Below are 14,396 nucleotides of genomic sequence, written 5' to 3' on the forward strand. Positions count from 1 at the left end.
CAGCTGCTCACACATCGAAAAAGCGGTGTGTAAAATTGACAACTGCTCGTACAAACAGGGAACATTAACTGGGGGAAATGTACGGTGAGCTCACAGTTCTCGTTCAATCGTCATAGTGTTCAGTTACTACAACAGTGAAGTGAAGTGAAATTAAAAATGCCGCCCAAGACTAGTGGTAAAGCAGCAAAGAAGGCCGGAAAGGCACAAAAAAATATCACCAAGACCGATAAGAAGAAGAAGCGCAAGAGGAAGGAAAGCTACGCAATCTACATTTACAAAGTACTCAAGCAAGTACATCCCGACACTGGTATTTCATCGAAAGCCATGAGCATCATGAACAGTTTTGTAAATGATATCTTCGAAAGGATTGCCGCTGAAGCTTCGCGTTTAGCTCACTACAATAAACGCTCAACAATCACAAGTCGGGAGATCCAAACTGCCGTGCGATTGTTGTTGCCTGGTGAACTTGCCAAGCACGCTGTTAGTGAAGGAACTAAGGCAGTTACCAAATACACAAGCTCGAAGTAATTTATTTACTGAATTTCTTCAATAAATGGCCCTTTTCAGGGCCGCAAAAATATCAAAAAGAGATACCAACCAAATTCACAAAAAAAATCTATGATTTCTATTAGGGAATTTATGTATATTGAAAAAAAAAAAATTAAATCATTCTATTCTCGCATTGATTTTGTTTGAGAAAATTATGTAGCGTCGATATGTTTTTTTTTTTTGAGAAAACTAAGTATCGTCGACATATTTTTTTTAATTTTTTTTTTCTTTTGAGAAAACTATGCAGCGTCGTCGGTCGTCGCCATGTTTTTTTCTCGAGAAAACTATCGAGCATCGACATTTTTTTTTAGAATATTGTAGCATCGATATAATTGTATTGACATAAATTTGTAATAAAATTGAAAATCATCACATTCTTCGCATTTAATTTCTAAAATTGTTTGCAGTTTGAATAAAAATCATAGACTCCATACAAAAAAAAAAACCTAAACTAAAACTGTTCTGTTTGGATTTGAAGGAAAAACCTACTTCTTTTCTTTGTTTTTTTTCAATTTGTAGCAATTGAAGTTTGAATCTCTTTGAAAAAAAATTTGTAGTCCTGAAAAGGACTGTGGTTTTGTATATTAATTTCAAATTTATATTGAAATTACTTCTTAGCCTTCTTGGCAGCAACCGCCTTTTTGGGTTTAGCTGCAGATGCTGTCGCTGATTTTGCTTTTGGTACTTTTGGCTTGGGAGCAGCGGCCTTTGCTTTAGTTGGTTTAGCTTTGACTGCGGTAGTTTTCTTAGCACTTTTTACCTTTGGCTTTTCTACCTTCTTTTTATCGGCAGTCTTTTTTGTAGTGGCAGCAGCTTTCTTCACTTTCTTCTCACCAGCAGCCTTCTTCAATTTTTTGTCACCAGCTGCAGCGGCTTTTGGTTTAGCAGCAGATTTTTTCTTCTCGGCGGACTTTGCTTTTGGTTCCTTGCTTGCTAATGCAGACAATTTGAAAGAACCAGCAGCACCCTTTCCTTTTGTTTGCACTAATTTACCACTAATCACAGCACTTTTCAAGTATTTTTTGATAAATGGAGCAAGTTTTTGAACGTCCACCTTGTAAGTAGCTGCGATGTATTTTTTGATAGCCAACAACGAAGAGCCACCACGTTCCTTCAATGTCTTGATGGCGGCATCAACCATTTGCTGAGTAGGAGGATGAGTTGGAGTTGATTTTGGTTTCTTTGAACCACTGGCAGCAGCCTTCTTGGGTTTTTTTTCTGCAACAACGGCAGGAGATGCAGCGACAGTATCGGACATTTTGATTTTTTTATTAAAATATAACTTTCAATATAATAAAACACTTTTAAGAATTCACTTTTTTTTTGGTAATCTTCAAGCGAAATATCAACTCATAGACTTGAATTGATGAGAATCAACGAGAACGAAGGTATACAAAATTTTCATATATTTGAACGCTTTTACACTGTTGCATCCTTAGGTTAGTCTGAAAAATTAAAGATTTTTCATATTTTTAGCTAGAATTTTACAAAAAAACTAATAAACTATATTCATACAATATAATAGTTTATTATTTAAATATTTTTTCCAAAAAATAACTTCCAGTTATGGCACAAACTACATTTGAAGTCAATGATTGATGTTTTTTTTTCAATACTTACGTTTAAGAACGCTTATAATTTAACAACAAAATATATTTTCTTATCAAAATTAACTTTTTTATATTGTTAATAGTTCAACTAACTAAATTGTTGCAAAATTTGAGCAAAAAACAATAACATTTCTTTTAAAATCAATTAAAACTATTTGAGTAATGAAACGCGTCTTTCACTTTCTCTAGGCGGTGGCATTTTGTTACAAAATTAGTTTTTCATTTATACAATGACAAAATAAACAAAATATATCATTAAAAATTACTTAATAAATAAATAATCACATAAATATCAATTTTACATCAAAATAACAATATTTTTTGTTATTTTTGTACTTGTAAATGCAACCATTCGATCGCACCGTATAGGTAGTGTATGAAACATACAAAATTCACCCTGCATACACTCGCTCCAAGAATAATAAAAATTATAATAAAAATATATTAAAAAACATCAAAAATATCAAAAATATTAAATATTTATGTGTCAAATAATGACATTTTGTGTTTTATGTTTATATACAACGTATAAAATACATAATTTTTGTTTAGTCAAACATTCCATTCCAGGTACAGCTGTATGCATGAAAAAAAAAACTCTGCAAGAATCATAACATTTTGTCGATGTAATCAATGGACCTAATAAACAAATTTTATAGCGTAAAAATAATATAATTAAGTAAAAAAAATAATTAAATTTCATGTTTCAGGCATATATACATCAATTCCAACGCATATAATTTGTTTATTTAAACATTCCATCTAAGGTTTTGTTCAAGAAAAAAAAAAGCAAACCTACTATGCAGCTTCTTTTGCAAGAATTATGAAATTCAACAGAAAGGAACGTGTATCCAATGGAAAAATAAACTTAAATAATGTACCTACAAGCTGCCTAGATACATATTTCTTAAATTCTTAGAAAAATGTAAAAAAATAAAGCATATCTACTAAATATTTTGCCTAAAAAGTATTTATCCCCTGCTAGAGGCGTAGATTGAGAAAAAAAAAAATTAAAAACCTAGCTATATTTATTCTAACTAATTTTCAATATGCAATTATTGAATGAAATTGGTTTGTATCTCTTTGAAATTATTTGTGGTCCTGAAAAGGACCGTTTTTTAATATAACGTGTAAAAATCTTAAGCACGTTCACCACGGATACGTCTGGCCAATTGAATGTCCTTTGGCATAATGGTTACACGCTTGGCATGAATAGCGCACAAGTTGGTATCTTCAAAAAGACCAACTAAGTATGCTTCACTTGCTTCTTGAAGCGCCATAACAGCTGAGCTCTGGAAACGCAAATCAGTTTTGAAATCTTGTGCGATTTCACGAACTAAACGTTGGAAAGGCAATTTGCGGATCAACAATTCAGTACTCTTCTGATAACGACGGATTTCACGAAGAGCCACAGTTCCGGGACGATAACGATGTGGTTTCTTTACACCTCCGGTGGCTGGAGCACTTTTACGAGCTGCTTTAGTAGCCAGCTGCTTCCTTGGAGCCTTTCCACCAGTCGATTTACGAGCAGTTTGCTTTGTACGAGCCATTTTTCACAATTTTATTTTTATTCACACTTGAACTAGACACAATCACTAAATAACTCTGAAAAATTTTAAAAATCTTCTTTATCAATACGAGCCTAAATTTGTCTCCGTTCAGTTGTTTTTTTTCATTCTCAAAAGAATTTCCAATTGGAGAGGCAAGAAAAAATAGCATAAATAATGTGGCAGTTGTAGCGCAAAACACAGTTCAACAGTGACTTTTGTGCGGTGAATATCAAATTATCTTAAAGAAAAATGACTGGTCGTGGTAAAGGAGGAAAAGGTTTGGGCAAAGGTGGCGCTAAACGTCATCGTAAAGTGTTGCGTGATAATATCCAAGGTATTACCAAACCAGCAATTCGTCGATTGGCTCGTCGTGGTGGTGTAAAACGTATTTCTGGTCTGATTTACGAAGAAACCCGTGGTGTTCTAAAAGTGTTCCTGGAAAATGTTATCCGTGATGCTGTTACTTACACTGAACACGCCAAGCGTAAGACCGTCACCGCCATGGATGTAGTTTACGCTTTGAAGAGACAAGGGCGTACTCTTTATGGTTTCGGAGGTTAATTTCCTCTCGTTTAAAAACAAACAATCGGTCCTTTTCAGGACCACAATAAAATCTTAAATTGATATACACTTAAATTTTACTGTTTTAAAATTCATACGTATTGATCGTCTGAAATAAAAAAAAATTTGATTGAAACGAACAAGAAAATAAAATTTTTTTCAAATATTTGAATCTACATATATATTTGTATATGTATGTGGAAATCTGAAAAAAAAAAAATATATGAAGACAGAAAATAAAATGAAGAAAAAGAAAATGGCTACCTGTGGTAAATTAAATTATTTTTTTTACCTAGCTTTGACGCGCCTGAAATAATAAAGTAATTGATAAATTCTTAGAAAAGAAAAATAATTAAAATATTATTGCTTTTCAAACGAACACATCGATTATTACAAGTCAAACAAAACCAAATCCATATTTTTTACCTTTTTATGAATCTTTTACCTAGGTATATTTTTGTAAGTATCTTAAATGCGCTATTTTTTTATTTTTCAATCAAATTAAGCTATTTTGTATGTGTTCGAGCGTTTTTTTCTATTAAAAACAAACAAACAACAACAACAACAACAACAACATTTTAAATTAATAAAGGTTCGTAATGAAAAAATCGATGTATCTCTCGTAGAAATGGTTTGTCGTCCTGAAAAGGACGGTTTTTTTTTGTGTTTCTTGTTTTTGCAGCACAATAGGTACCAAATTTAGGCACTCTTTTCGGTTTTCTTTGGCAACAAAACAGCTTGGATATTGGGAAGAACACCACCTTGAGCAATTGTTACACCAGAAAGCAATTTGTTCAATTCCTCGTCATTACGGATGGCCAATTGCAAATGGCGGGGGATGATTCTTGTCTTCTTGTTGTCACGAGCAGCATTTCCCGCCAATTCCAAAACTTCAGCCGCCAAATATTCCATAACAGCTGCCAAATACACTGGGGCACCAGCTCCGACGCGCTCAGCATAGTTACCCTTGCGGAGCAAACGATGGATACGACCAACAGGGAATTGAAGCCCAGCACGGTTTGAGCGGGACTTTGCCTTTCCCTTCACTTTTCCACCTTTACCACGACCAGACATATTAAAACTTTTTATTTAGATTAAACAATTTAAGAGAAAAAGACTTGTTCACTTCAGCACTGCACACTGTATTCTGACCGAATCACAAATGCTCACTTTTATTTATACAAATCTTGCAGCTGCTCACACATCGAAAAAGCGGTGTGTAAAATTGACAACTGCTCGTACAAACAGGGAACATTAACTGGGGGAAATGTACGGTGAGCTCACAGTTCTCGTTCAATCGTCATAGTGTTCAGTTACTACAACAGTGAAGTGAAGTGAAATTAAAAATGCCGCCCAAGACTAGTGGTAAAGCAGCAAAGAAGGCCGGAAAGGCACAAAAAAATATCACCAAGACCGATAAGAAGAAGAAGCGCAAGAGGAAGGAAAGCTACGCAATCTACATTTACAAAGTACTCAAGCAAGTACATCCCGACACTGGTATTTCATCGAAAGCCATGAGCATCATGAACAGTTTTGTAAATGATATCTTCGAAAGGATTGCCGCTGAAGCTTCGCGTTTAGCTCACTACAATAAACGCTCAACAATCACAAGTCGGGAGATCCAAACTGCCGTGCGATTGTTGTTGCCTGGTGAACTTGCCAAGCACGCTGTTAGTGAAGGAACTAAGGCAGTTACCAAATACACAAGCTCGAAGTAATTTATTTACTGAATTTCTTCAATAAATGGCCCTTTTCAGGGCCGCAAAAATATCAAAAAGAGATACCAACCAAATTCACAAAAAAAATCTATGATTTCTATTAGGGAATTTATGTATATTGAAAAAAAAAAAATTAAATCATTCTATTCTCGCATTGATTTTGTTTGAGAAAATTATGTAGCGTCGATATGTTTTTTTTTTTTGAGAAAACTAAGTATCGTCGACATATTTTTTTTAATTTTTTTTTTCTTTTGAGAAAACTATGCAGCGTCGTCGGTCGTCGCCATGTTTTTTTCTCGAGAAAACTATCGAGCATCGACATTTTTTTTTAGAATATTGTAGCATCGATATAATTGTATTGACATAAATTTGTAATAAAATTGAAAATCATCACATTCTTCGCATTTAATTTCTAAAATTGTTTGCAGTTTGAATAAAAATCATAGACTCCATACAAAAAAAAAAACCTAAACTAAAACTGTTTTGTTTGGATTTGAAGGAAAAACCTACTTCTTTTCTTTGTTTTTTTTCAATTTGTAGCAATTGAAGTTTGAATCTCTTTGAAAAAAAATTTGTAGTCCTGAAAAGGACTGTGGTTTTGTATATTAATTTCAAATTTATATTGAAATTACTTCTTAGCCTTCTTGGCAGCAACCGCCTTTTTGGGTTTAGCTGCAGATGCTGTCGCTGATTTTGCTTTTGGTACTTTTGGCTTGGGAGCAGCGGCCTTTGCTTTAGTTGGTTTAGCTTTGACTGCGGTAGTTTTCTTAGCACTTTTTACCTTTGGCTTTTCTACCTTCTTTTTATCGGCAGTCTTTTTTGTAGTGGCAGCAGCTTTCTTCACTTTCTTCTCACCAGCAGCCTTCTTCAATTTTTTGTCACCAGCTGCAGCGGCTTTTGGTTTAGCAGCAGATTTTTTCTTCTCGGCGGACTTTGCTTTTGGTTCCTTGCTTGCTAATGCAGACAATTTGAAAGAACCAGCAGCACCCTTTCCTTTTGTTTGCACTAATTTACCACTAATCACAGCACTTTTCAAGTATTTTTTGATAAATGGAGCAAGTTTTTGAACGTCCACCTTGTAAGTAGCTGCGATGTATTTTTTGATAGCCAACAACGAAGAGCCACCACGTTCCTTCAATGTCTTGATGGCGGCATCAACCATTTGCTGAGTAGGAGGATGAGTTGGAGTTGATTTTGGTTTCTTTGAACCACTGGCAGCAGCCTTCTTGGGTTTTTTTTCTGCAACAACGGCAGGAGATGCAGCGACAGTATCGGACATTTTGATTTTTTTATTAAAATATAACTTTCAATATAATAAAACACTTTTAAGAATTCACTTTTTTTTTGGTAATCTTCAAGCGAAATATCAACTCATAGACTTGAATTGATGAGAATCAACGAGAACGAAGGTATACAAAATTTTCATTTATTTGAACGCTTTTACACTGTTGCATCCTTAGGTTAGTCTGAAAAATTAAAGATTTTTCATATTTTTAGCTAGAATTTTACAAAAAAACTAATAAACTATATTCATACAATATAATAGTTTATTATTTAAATATTTTTTCCAAAAAATAACTTCCAGTTATGGCACAAACTACATTTGAAGTCAATGATTGATGTTTTTTTTTCAATACTTACGTTTAAGAACGCTTATAATTTAACAACAAAATATATTTTCTTATCAAAATTAACTTTTTTATATTGTTAATAGTTCAACTAACTAAATTGTTGCAAAATTTGAGCAAAAAACAATAACATTTCTTTTAAAATCAATTAAAACTATTTGAGTAATGAAACGCGTCTTTCACTTTCTCTAGGCGGTGGCATTTTGTTACAAAATTAGTTTTTCATTTATACAATGACAAAATAAACAAAATATATCATTAAAAATTACTTAATAAATAAATAATCACATAAATATCAATTTTACATCAAAATAACAATATTTTTTGTTATTTTTGTACTTGTAAATGCAACCATTCGATCGCACCGTATAGGTAGTGTATGAAACATACAAAATTCACCCTGCATACACTCGCTCCAAGAATAATAAAAATTATAATAAAAATATATTAAAAAACATCAAAAATATCAAAAATATTAAATATTTATGTGTCAAATAATGACATTTTGTGTTTTATGTTTATATACAACGTATAAAATACATAATTTTTGTTTAGTCAAACATTCCATTCCAGGTACAGCTGTATGCATGAAAAAAAAAACTCTGCAAGAATCATAACATTTTGTCGATGTAATCAATGGACCTAATAAACAAATTTTATAGCGTAAAAATAATATAATTAAGTAAAAAAAATAATTAAATTTCATGTTTCAGGCATATATACATCAATTCCAACGCATATAATTTGTTTATTTAAACATTCCATCTAAGGTTTTGTTCAAGAAAAAAAAAAGCAAACCTACTATGCAGCTTCTTTTGCAAGAATTATGAAATTCAACAGAAAGGAACGTGTATCCAATGGAAAAATAAACTTAAATAATGTACCTACAAGCTGCCTAGATACATATTTCTTAAATTCTTAGAAAAATGTAAAAAAATAAAGCATATCTACTAAATATTTTGCCTAAAAAGTATTTATCCCCTGCTAGAGGCGTAGATTGAGAAAAAAAAAAATTAAAAACCTAGCTATATTTATTCTAACTAATTTTCAATATGCAATTATTGAATGAAATTGGTTTGTATCTCTTTGAAATTATTTGTGGTCCTGAAAAGGACCGTTTTTTAATATAACGTGTAAAAATCTTAAGCACGTTCACCACGGATACGTCTGGCCAATTGAATGTCCTTTGGCATAATGGTTACACGCTTGGCATGAATAGCGCACAAGTTGGTATCTTCAAAAAGACCAACTAAGTATGCTTCACTTGCTTCTTGAAGCGCCATAACAGCTGAGCTCTGGAAACGCAAATCAGTTTTGAAATCTTGTGCGATTTCACGAACTAAACGTTGGAAAGGCAATTTGCGGATCAACAATTCAGTACTCTTCTGATAACGACGGATTTCACGAAGAGCCACAGTTCCGGGACGATAACGATGTGGTTTCTTTACACCTCCGGTGGCTGGAGCACTTTTACGAGCTGCTTTAGTAGCCAGCTGCTTCCTTGGAGCCTTTCCACCAGTCGATTTACGAGCAGTTTGCTTTGTACGAGCCATTTTTCACAATTTTATTTTTATTCACACTTGAACTAGACACAATCACTAAATAACTCTGAAAAATTTTAAAAATCTTGTTTATCAATACGAGCCTAAATTTGTCTCCGTTCAGTTGTTTTTTTTCATTCTCAAAAGAATTTCCAATTGGAGAGGCAAGAAAAAATAGCATAAATAATGTGGCAGTTGTAGCGCAAAACACAGTTCAACAGTGACTTTTGTGCGGTGAATATCAAATTATCTTAAAGAAAAATGACTGGTCGTGGTAAAGGAGGAAAAGGTTTGGGCAAAGGTGGCGCTAAACGTCATCGTAAAGTGTTGCGTGATAATATCCAAGGTATTACCAAACCAGCAATTCGTCGATTGGCTCGTCGTGGTGGTGTAAAACGTATTTCTGGTCTGATTTACGAAGAAACCCGTGGTGTTCTAAAAGTGTTCCTGGAAAATGTTATCCGTGATGCTGTTACTTACACTGAACACGCCAAGCGTAAGACCGTCACCGCCATGGATGTAGTTTACGCTTTGAAGAGACAAGGGCGTACTCTTTATGGTTTCGGAGGTTAATTTCCTCTCGTTTAAAAACAAACAATCGGTCCTTTTCAGGACCACAATAAAATCTTAAATTGATATACACTTAAATTTTACTGTTTTAAAATTCATACGTATTGATCGTCTGAAATAAAAAAAAATTTGATTGAAACGAACAAGAAAATAAAATTTTTTTCAAATATTTGAATCTACATATATATTTGTATATGTATGTGGAAATCTGAAAAAAAAAAAATATATGAAGACAGAAAATAAAATGAAGAAAAAGAAAATGGCTACCTGTGGTAAATTAAATTATTTTTTTTACCTAGCTTTGACGCGCCTGAAATAATAAAGTAATTGATAAATTCTTAGAAAAGAAAAATAATTAAAATATTATTGCTTTTCAAACGAACACATCGATTATTACAAGTCAAACAAAACCAAATCCATATTTTTTACCTTTTTATGAATCTTTTACCTAGGTATATTTTTGTAAGTATCTTAAATGCGCTATTTTTTTATTTTTCAATCAAATTAAGCTATTTTGTATGTGTTCGAGCGTTTTTTTCTATTAAAAACAAACAAACAACAACAACAACAACATTTTAAATTAATAAAGGTTCGTAATGAAAAAATCGATGTATCTCTCGTAGAAATGGTTTGTCGTCCTGAAAAGGACGGTTTTTTTTGTGTTTCTTGTTTTTGCAGCACAATAGGTACCAAATTTAGGCACTCTTTTCGGTTTTCTTTGGCAACAAAACAGCTTGGATATTGGGAAGAACACCACCTTGAGCAATTGTTACACCAGAAAGCAATTTGTTCAATTCCTCGTCATTACGGATGGCCAATTGCAAATGGCGGGGGATGATTCTTGTCTTCTTGTTGTCACGAGCAGCATTTCCCGCCAATTCCAAAACTTCAGCCGCCAAATATTCCATAACAGCTGCCAAATACACTGGGGCACCAGCTCCGACGCGCTCAGCATAGTTACCCTTGCGGAGCAAACGATGGATACGACCAACAGGGAATTGAAGCCCAGCACGGTTTGAGCGGGACTTTGCCTTTCCCTTCACTTTTCCACCTTTACCACGACCAGACATATTAAAACTTTTTATTTAGATTAAACAATTTAAGAGAAAAAGACTTGTTCACTTCAGCACTGCACACTGTATTCTGACCGAATCACAAATGCTCACTTTTATTTATACAAATCTTGCAGCTGCTCACACATCGAAAAAGCGGTGTGTAAAATTGACAACTGCTCGTACAAACAGGGAACATTAACTGGGGGAAATGTACGGTGAGCTCACAGTTCTCGTTCAATCGTCATAGTGTTCAGTTACTACAACAGTGAAGTGAAGTGAAATTAAAAATGCCGCCCAAGACTAGTGGTAAAGCAGCAAAGAAGGCCGGAAAGGCACAAAAAAATATCACCAAGACCGATAAGAAGAAGAAGCGCAAGAGGAAGGAAAGCTACGCAATCTACATTTACAAAGTACTCAAGCAAGTACATCCCGACACTGGTATTTCATCGAAAGCCATGAGCATCATGAACAGTTTTGTAAATGATATCTTCGAAAGGATTGCCGCTGAAGCTTCGCGTTTAGCTCACTACAATAAACGCTCAACAATCACAAGTCGGGAGATCCAAACTGCCGTGCGATTGTTGTTGCCTGGTGAACTTGCCAAGCACGCTGTTAGTGAAGGAACTAAGGCAGTTACCAAATACACAAGCTCGAAGTAATTTATTTACTGAATTTCTTCAATAAATGGCCCTTTTCAGGGCCGCAAAAATATCAAAAAGAGATACCAACCAAATTCACAAAAAAAATCTATGATTTCTATTAGGGAATTTATGTATATTGAAAAAAAAAAAATTAAATCATTCTATTCTCGCATTGATTTTGTTTGAGAAAATTATGTAGCGTCGATATGTTTTTTTTTTTTGAGAAAACTAAGTATCGTCGACATATTTTTTTTAATTTTTTTTTTCTTTTGAGAAAACTATGCAGCGTCGTCGGTCGTCGCCATGTTTTTTTCTCGAGAAAACTATCGAGCATCGACATTTTTTTTTAGAATATTGTAGCATCGATATAATTGTATTGACATAAATTTGTAATAAAATTGAAAATCATCACATTCTTCGCATTTAATTTCTAAAATTGTTTGCAGTTTGAATAAAAATCATAGACTCCATACAAAAAAAAAAACCTAAACTAAAACTGTTTTGTTTGGATTTGAAGGAAAAACCTACTTCTTTTCTTTGTTTTTTTTCAATTTGTAGCAATTGAAGTTTGAATCTCTTTGAAAAAAAATTTGTAGTCCTGAAAAGGACTGTGGTTTTGTATATTAATTTCAAATTTATATTGAAATTACTTCTTAGCCTTCTTGGCAGCAACCGCCTTTTTGGGTTTAGCTGCAGATGCTGTCGCTGATTTTGCTTTTGGTACTTTTGGCTTGGGAGCAGCGGCCTTTGCTTTAGTTGGTTTAGCTTTGACTGCGGTAGTTTTCTTAGCACTTTTTACCTTTGGCTTTTCTACCTTCTTTTTATCGGCAGTCTTTTTTGTAGTGGCAGCAGCTTTCTTCACTTTCTTCTCACCAGCAGCCTTCTTCAATTTTTTGTCACCAGCTGCAGCGGCTTTTGGTTTAGCAGCAGATTTTTTCTTCTCGGCGGACTTTGCTTTTGGTTCCTTGCTTGCTAATGCAGACAATTTGAAAGAACCAGCAGCACCCTTTCCTTTTGTTTGCACTAATTTACCACTAATCACAGCACTTTTCAAGTATTTTTTGATAAATGGAGCAAGTTTTTGAACGTCCACCTTGTAAGTAGCTGCGATGTATTTTTTGATAGCCAACAACGAAGAGCCACCACGTTCCTTCAATGTCTTGATGGCGGCATCAACCATTTGCTGAGTAGGAGGATGAGTTGGAGTTGATTTTGGTTTCTTTGAACCACTGGCAGCAGCCTTCTTGGGTTTTTTTTCTGCAACAACGGCAGGAGATGCAGCGACAGTATCGGACATTTTGATTTTTTTATTAAAATATAACTTTCAATATAATAAAACACTTTTAAGAATTCACTTTTTTTTTGGTAATCTTCAAGCGAAATATCAACTCATAGACTTGAATTGATGAGAATCAACGAGAACGAAGGTATACAAAATTTTCATTTATTTGAACGCTTTTACACTGTTGCATCCTTAGGTTAGTCTGAAAAATTAAAGATTTTTCATATTTTTAGCTAGAATTTTACAAAAAAACTAATAAACTATATTCATACAATATAATAGTTTATTATTTAAATATTTTTTCCAAAAAATAACTTCCAGTTATGGCACAAACTACATTTGAAGTCAATGATTGATGTTTTTTTTTCAATACTTACGTTTAAGAACGCTTATAATTTAACAACAAAATATATTTTCTTATCAAAATTAACTTTTTTATATTGTTAATAGTTCAACTAACTAAATTGTTGCAAAATTTGAGCAAAAAACAATAACATTTCTTTTAAAATCAATTAAAACTATTTGAGTAATGAAACGCGTCTTTCACTTTCTCTAGGCGGTGGCATTTTGTTACAAAATTAGTTTTTCATTTATACAATGACAAAATAAACAAAATATATCATTAAAAATTACTTAATAAATAAATAATCACATAAATATCAATTTTACATCAAAATAACAATATTTTTTGTTATTTTTGTACTTGTAAATGCAACCATTCGATCGCACCGTATAGGTAGTGTATGAAACATACAAAATTCACCCTGCATACACTCGCTCCAAGAATAATAAAAATTATAATAAAAATATATTAAAAAACATCAAAAATATCAAAAATATTAAATATTTATGTGTCAAATAATGACATTTTGTGTTTTATGTTTATATACAACGTATAAAATACATAATTTTTGTTTAGTCAAACATTCCATTCCAGGTACAGCTGTATGCATGAAAAAAAAAACTCTGCAAGAATCATAACATTTTGTCGATGTAATCAATGGACCTAATAAACAAATTTTATAGCGTAAAAATAATATAATTAAGTAAAAAAAATAATTAAATTTCATGTTTCAGGCATATATACATCAATTCCAACGCATATAATTTGTTTATTTAAACATTCCATCTAAGGTTTTGTTCAAGAAAAAAAAAAGCAAACCTACTATGCAGCTTCTTTTGCAAGAATTATGAAATTCAACAGAAAGGAACGTGTATCCAATGGAAAAATAAACTTAAATAATGTACCTACAAGCTGCCTAGATACATATTTCTTAAATTCTTAGAAAAATGTAAAAAAATAAAGCATATCTACTAAATATTTTGCCTAAAAAGTATTTATCCCCTGCTAGAGGCGTAGATTGAGAAAAAAAAAAATTAAAAACCTAGCTATATTTATTCTAACTAATTTTCAATATGCAATTATTGAATGAAATTGGTTTGTATCTCTTTGAAATTATTTGTGGTCCTGAAAAGGACCGTTTTTTAATATAACGTGTAAAAATCTTAAGCACGTTCACCACGGATACGTCTGGCCAATTGAATGTCCTTTGGCATAATGGTTACACGCTTGGCATGAATAGCGCACAAGTTGGTATCTTCAAAAAGACCAACTAAGTATGCTTCACTTGCTTCTTGAAGCGCCATAACAGCTGAGCTCTGGAAACGCAAATCAGTTTTGAAATCTTGTG

The 14,396-nt window shown here is 33.0% G+C and overlaps 10 protein-coding genes across 10 annotated transcripts; 5 read left to right on the plus strand and 5 right to left on the minus strand.

Moving 5' to 3' along the window:
• The first annotated feature begins 156 nt into the window (after positions 1-156).
• Positions 157-528, plus strand: LOC129905462 (histone H2B). Its single transcript, XM_055980930.1, has one exon. The coding sequence runs from the start codon at positions 157-159 to the stop codon at positions 526-528; it is 372 nt and encodes a 123-aa protein (XP_055836905.1).
• Positions 529-1,124: 596 nt separating this feature from the next.
• LOC129905459 (histone H1-like) lies at positions 1,125-1,833 on the minus strand. Its single transcript, XM_055980927.1, has one exon. The coding sequence runs from the start codon at positions 1,805-1,807 to the stop codon at positions 1,157-1,159; it is 651 nt and encodes a 216-aa protein (XP_055836902.1). The 5' UTR covers positions 1,808-1,833; the 3' UTR covers positions 1,125-1,156.
• A 2,100-nt stretch (positions 1,834-3,933) lies between these two features.
• Positions 3,934-4,302, plus strand: LOC129905476 (histone H4). Its single transcript, XM_055980941.1, has one exon. It carries the CDS (start codon positions 3,959-3,961, stop codon positions 4,268-4,270), a length of 312 nt encoding a protein of 103 aa, XP_055836916.1. The 5' UTR covers positions 3,934-3,958; the 3' UTR covers positions 4,271-4,302.
• Positions 4,303-4,931: 629 nt separating this feature from the next.
• LOC129905470 (histone H2A) lies at positions 4,932-5,350 on the minus strand. Its single transcript, XM_055980937.1, has one exon. The coding sequence runs from the start codon at positions 5,342-5,344 to the stop codon at positions 4,970-4,972; it is 375 nt and encodes a 124-aa protein (XP_055836912.1). The 5' UTR covers positions 5,345-5,350; the 3' UTR covers positions 4,932-4,969.
• A 266-nt stretch (positions 5,351-5,616) lies between these two features.
• Positions 5,617-5,988, plus strand: LOC129905474 (histone H2B). Its single transcript, XM_055980939.1, has one exon. It carries the CDS (start codon positions 5,617-5,619, stop codon positions 5,986-5,988), a length of 372 nt encoding a protein of 123 aa, XP_055836914.1.
• A 596-nt stretch (positions 5,989-6,584) lies between these two features.
• On the minus strand, positions 6,585-7,293 carry LOC129905468 (histone H1-like). The gene has a single exon (XM_055980935.1). The coding sequence runs from the start codon at positions 7,265-7,267 to the stop codon at positions 6,617-6,619; it is 651 nt and encodes a 216-aa protein (XP_055836910.1). The 5' UTR covers positions 7,268-7,293; the 3' UTR covers positions 6,585-6,616.
• Positions 7,294-9,396: 2,103 nt separating this feature from the next.
• LOC129905475 (histone H4) lies at positions 9,397-9,763 on the plus strand. The gene has a single exon (XM_055980940.1). It carries the CDS (start codon positions 9,419-9,421, stop codon positions 9,728-9,730), a length of 312 nt encoding a protein of 103 aa, XP_055836915.1. The 5' UTR covers positions 9,397-9,418; the 3' UTR covers positions 9,731-9,763.
• Positions 9,764-10,378: 615 nt separating this feature from the next.
• Positions 10,379-10,803, minus strand: LOC129905469 (histone H2A). The gene has a single exon (XM_055980936.1). The coding sequence runs from the start codon at positions 10,795-10,797 to the stop codon at positions 10,423-10,425; it is 375 nt and encodes a 124-aa protein (XP_055836911.1). The 5' UTR covers positions 10,798-10,803; the 3' UTR covers positions 10,379-10,422.
• Positions 10,804-11,069: 266 nt separating this feature from the next.
• Positions 11,070-11,441, plus strand: LOC129905471 (histone H2B). The gene has a single exon (XM_055980938.1). The coding sequence runs from the start codon at positions 11,070-11,072 to the stop codon at positions 11,439-11,441; it is 372 nt and encodes a 123-aa protein (XP_055836913.1).
• Positions 11,442-12,037: 596 nt separating this feature from the next.
• Positions 12,038-12,746, minus strand: LOC129905467 (histone H1-like). Its single transcript, XM_055980934.1, has one exon. It carries the CDS (start codon positions 12,718-12,720, stop codon positions 12,070-12,072), a length of 651 nt encoding a protein of 216 aa, XP_055836909.1. The 5' UTR covers positions 12,721-12,746; the 3' UTR covers positions 12,038-12,069.
• Between the last annotated feature and the right edge of the window lie 1,650 nt (positions 12,747-14,396).

This window comes from Episyrphus balteatus, chromosome 1, assembly GCF_945859705.1.
Source record: "Episyrphus balteatus chromosome 1, idEpiBalt1.1, whole genome shotgun sequence".
NCBI lineage: Eukaryota > Metazoa > Arthropoda > Insecta > Diptera > Syrphidae > Episyrphus > Episyrphus balteatus.

What these genes read in the sequence shown, in the direction of transcription:
- LOC129905462 (XM_055980930.1), top strand. Translation starts at nt 157, where the DNA reads ATGCCGCCCAAGACTAGTGGTAAAGCAGCAAAGAAGGCCGGAAAGGCA.
- LOC129905459 (XM_055980927.1), bottom strand. Translation starts at nt 1,807, where the DNA reads ATGTCCGATACTGTCGCTGCATCTCCTGCCGTTGTTGCAGAAAAAAAA.
- LOC129905476 (XM_055980941.1), top strand. Translation starts at nt 3,959, where the DNA reads ATGACTGGTCGTGGTAAAGGAGGAAAAGGTTTGGGCAAAGGTGGCGCT.
- LOC129905470 (XM_055980937.1), bottom strand. Translation starts at nt 5,344, where the DNA reads ATGTCTGGTCGTGGTAAAGGTGGAAAAGTGAAGGGAAAGGCAAAGTCC.
- LOC129905474 (XM_055980939.1), top strand. Translation starts at nt 5,617, where the DNA reads ATGCCGCCCAAGACTAGTGGTAAAGCAGCAAAGAAGGCCGGAAAGGCA.
- LOC129905468 (XM_055980935.1), bottom strand. Translation starts at nt 7,267, where the DNA reads ATGTCCGATACTGTCGCTGCATCTCCTGCCGTTGTTGCAGAAAAAAAA.
- LOC129905475 (XM_055980940.1), top strand. Translation starts at nt 9,419, where the DNA reads ATGACTGGTCGTGGTAAAGGAGGAAAAGGTTTGGGCAAAGGTGGCGCT.
- LOC129905469 (XM_055980936.1), bottom strand. Translation starts at nt 10,797, where the DNA reads ATGTCTGGTCGTGGTAAAGGTGGAAAAGTGAAGGGAAAGGCAAAGTCC.
- LOC129905471 (XM_055980938.1), top strand. Translation starts at nt 11,070, where the DNA reads ATGCCGCCCAAGACTAGTGGTAAAGCAGCAAAGAAGGCCGGAAAGGCA.
- LOC129905467 (XM_055980934.1), bottom strand. Translation starts at nt 12,720, where the DNA reads ATGTCCGATACTGTCGCTGCATCTCCTGCCGTTGTTGCAGAAAAAAAA.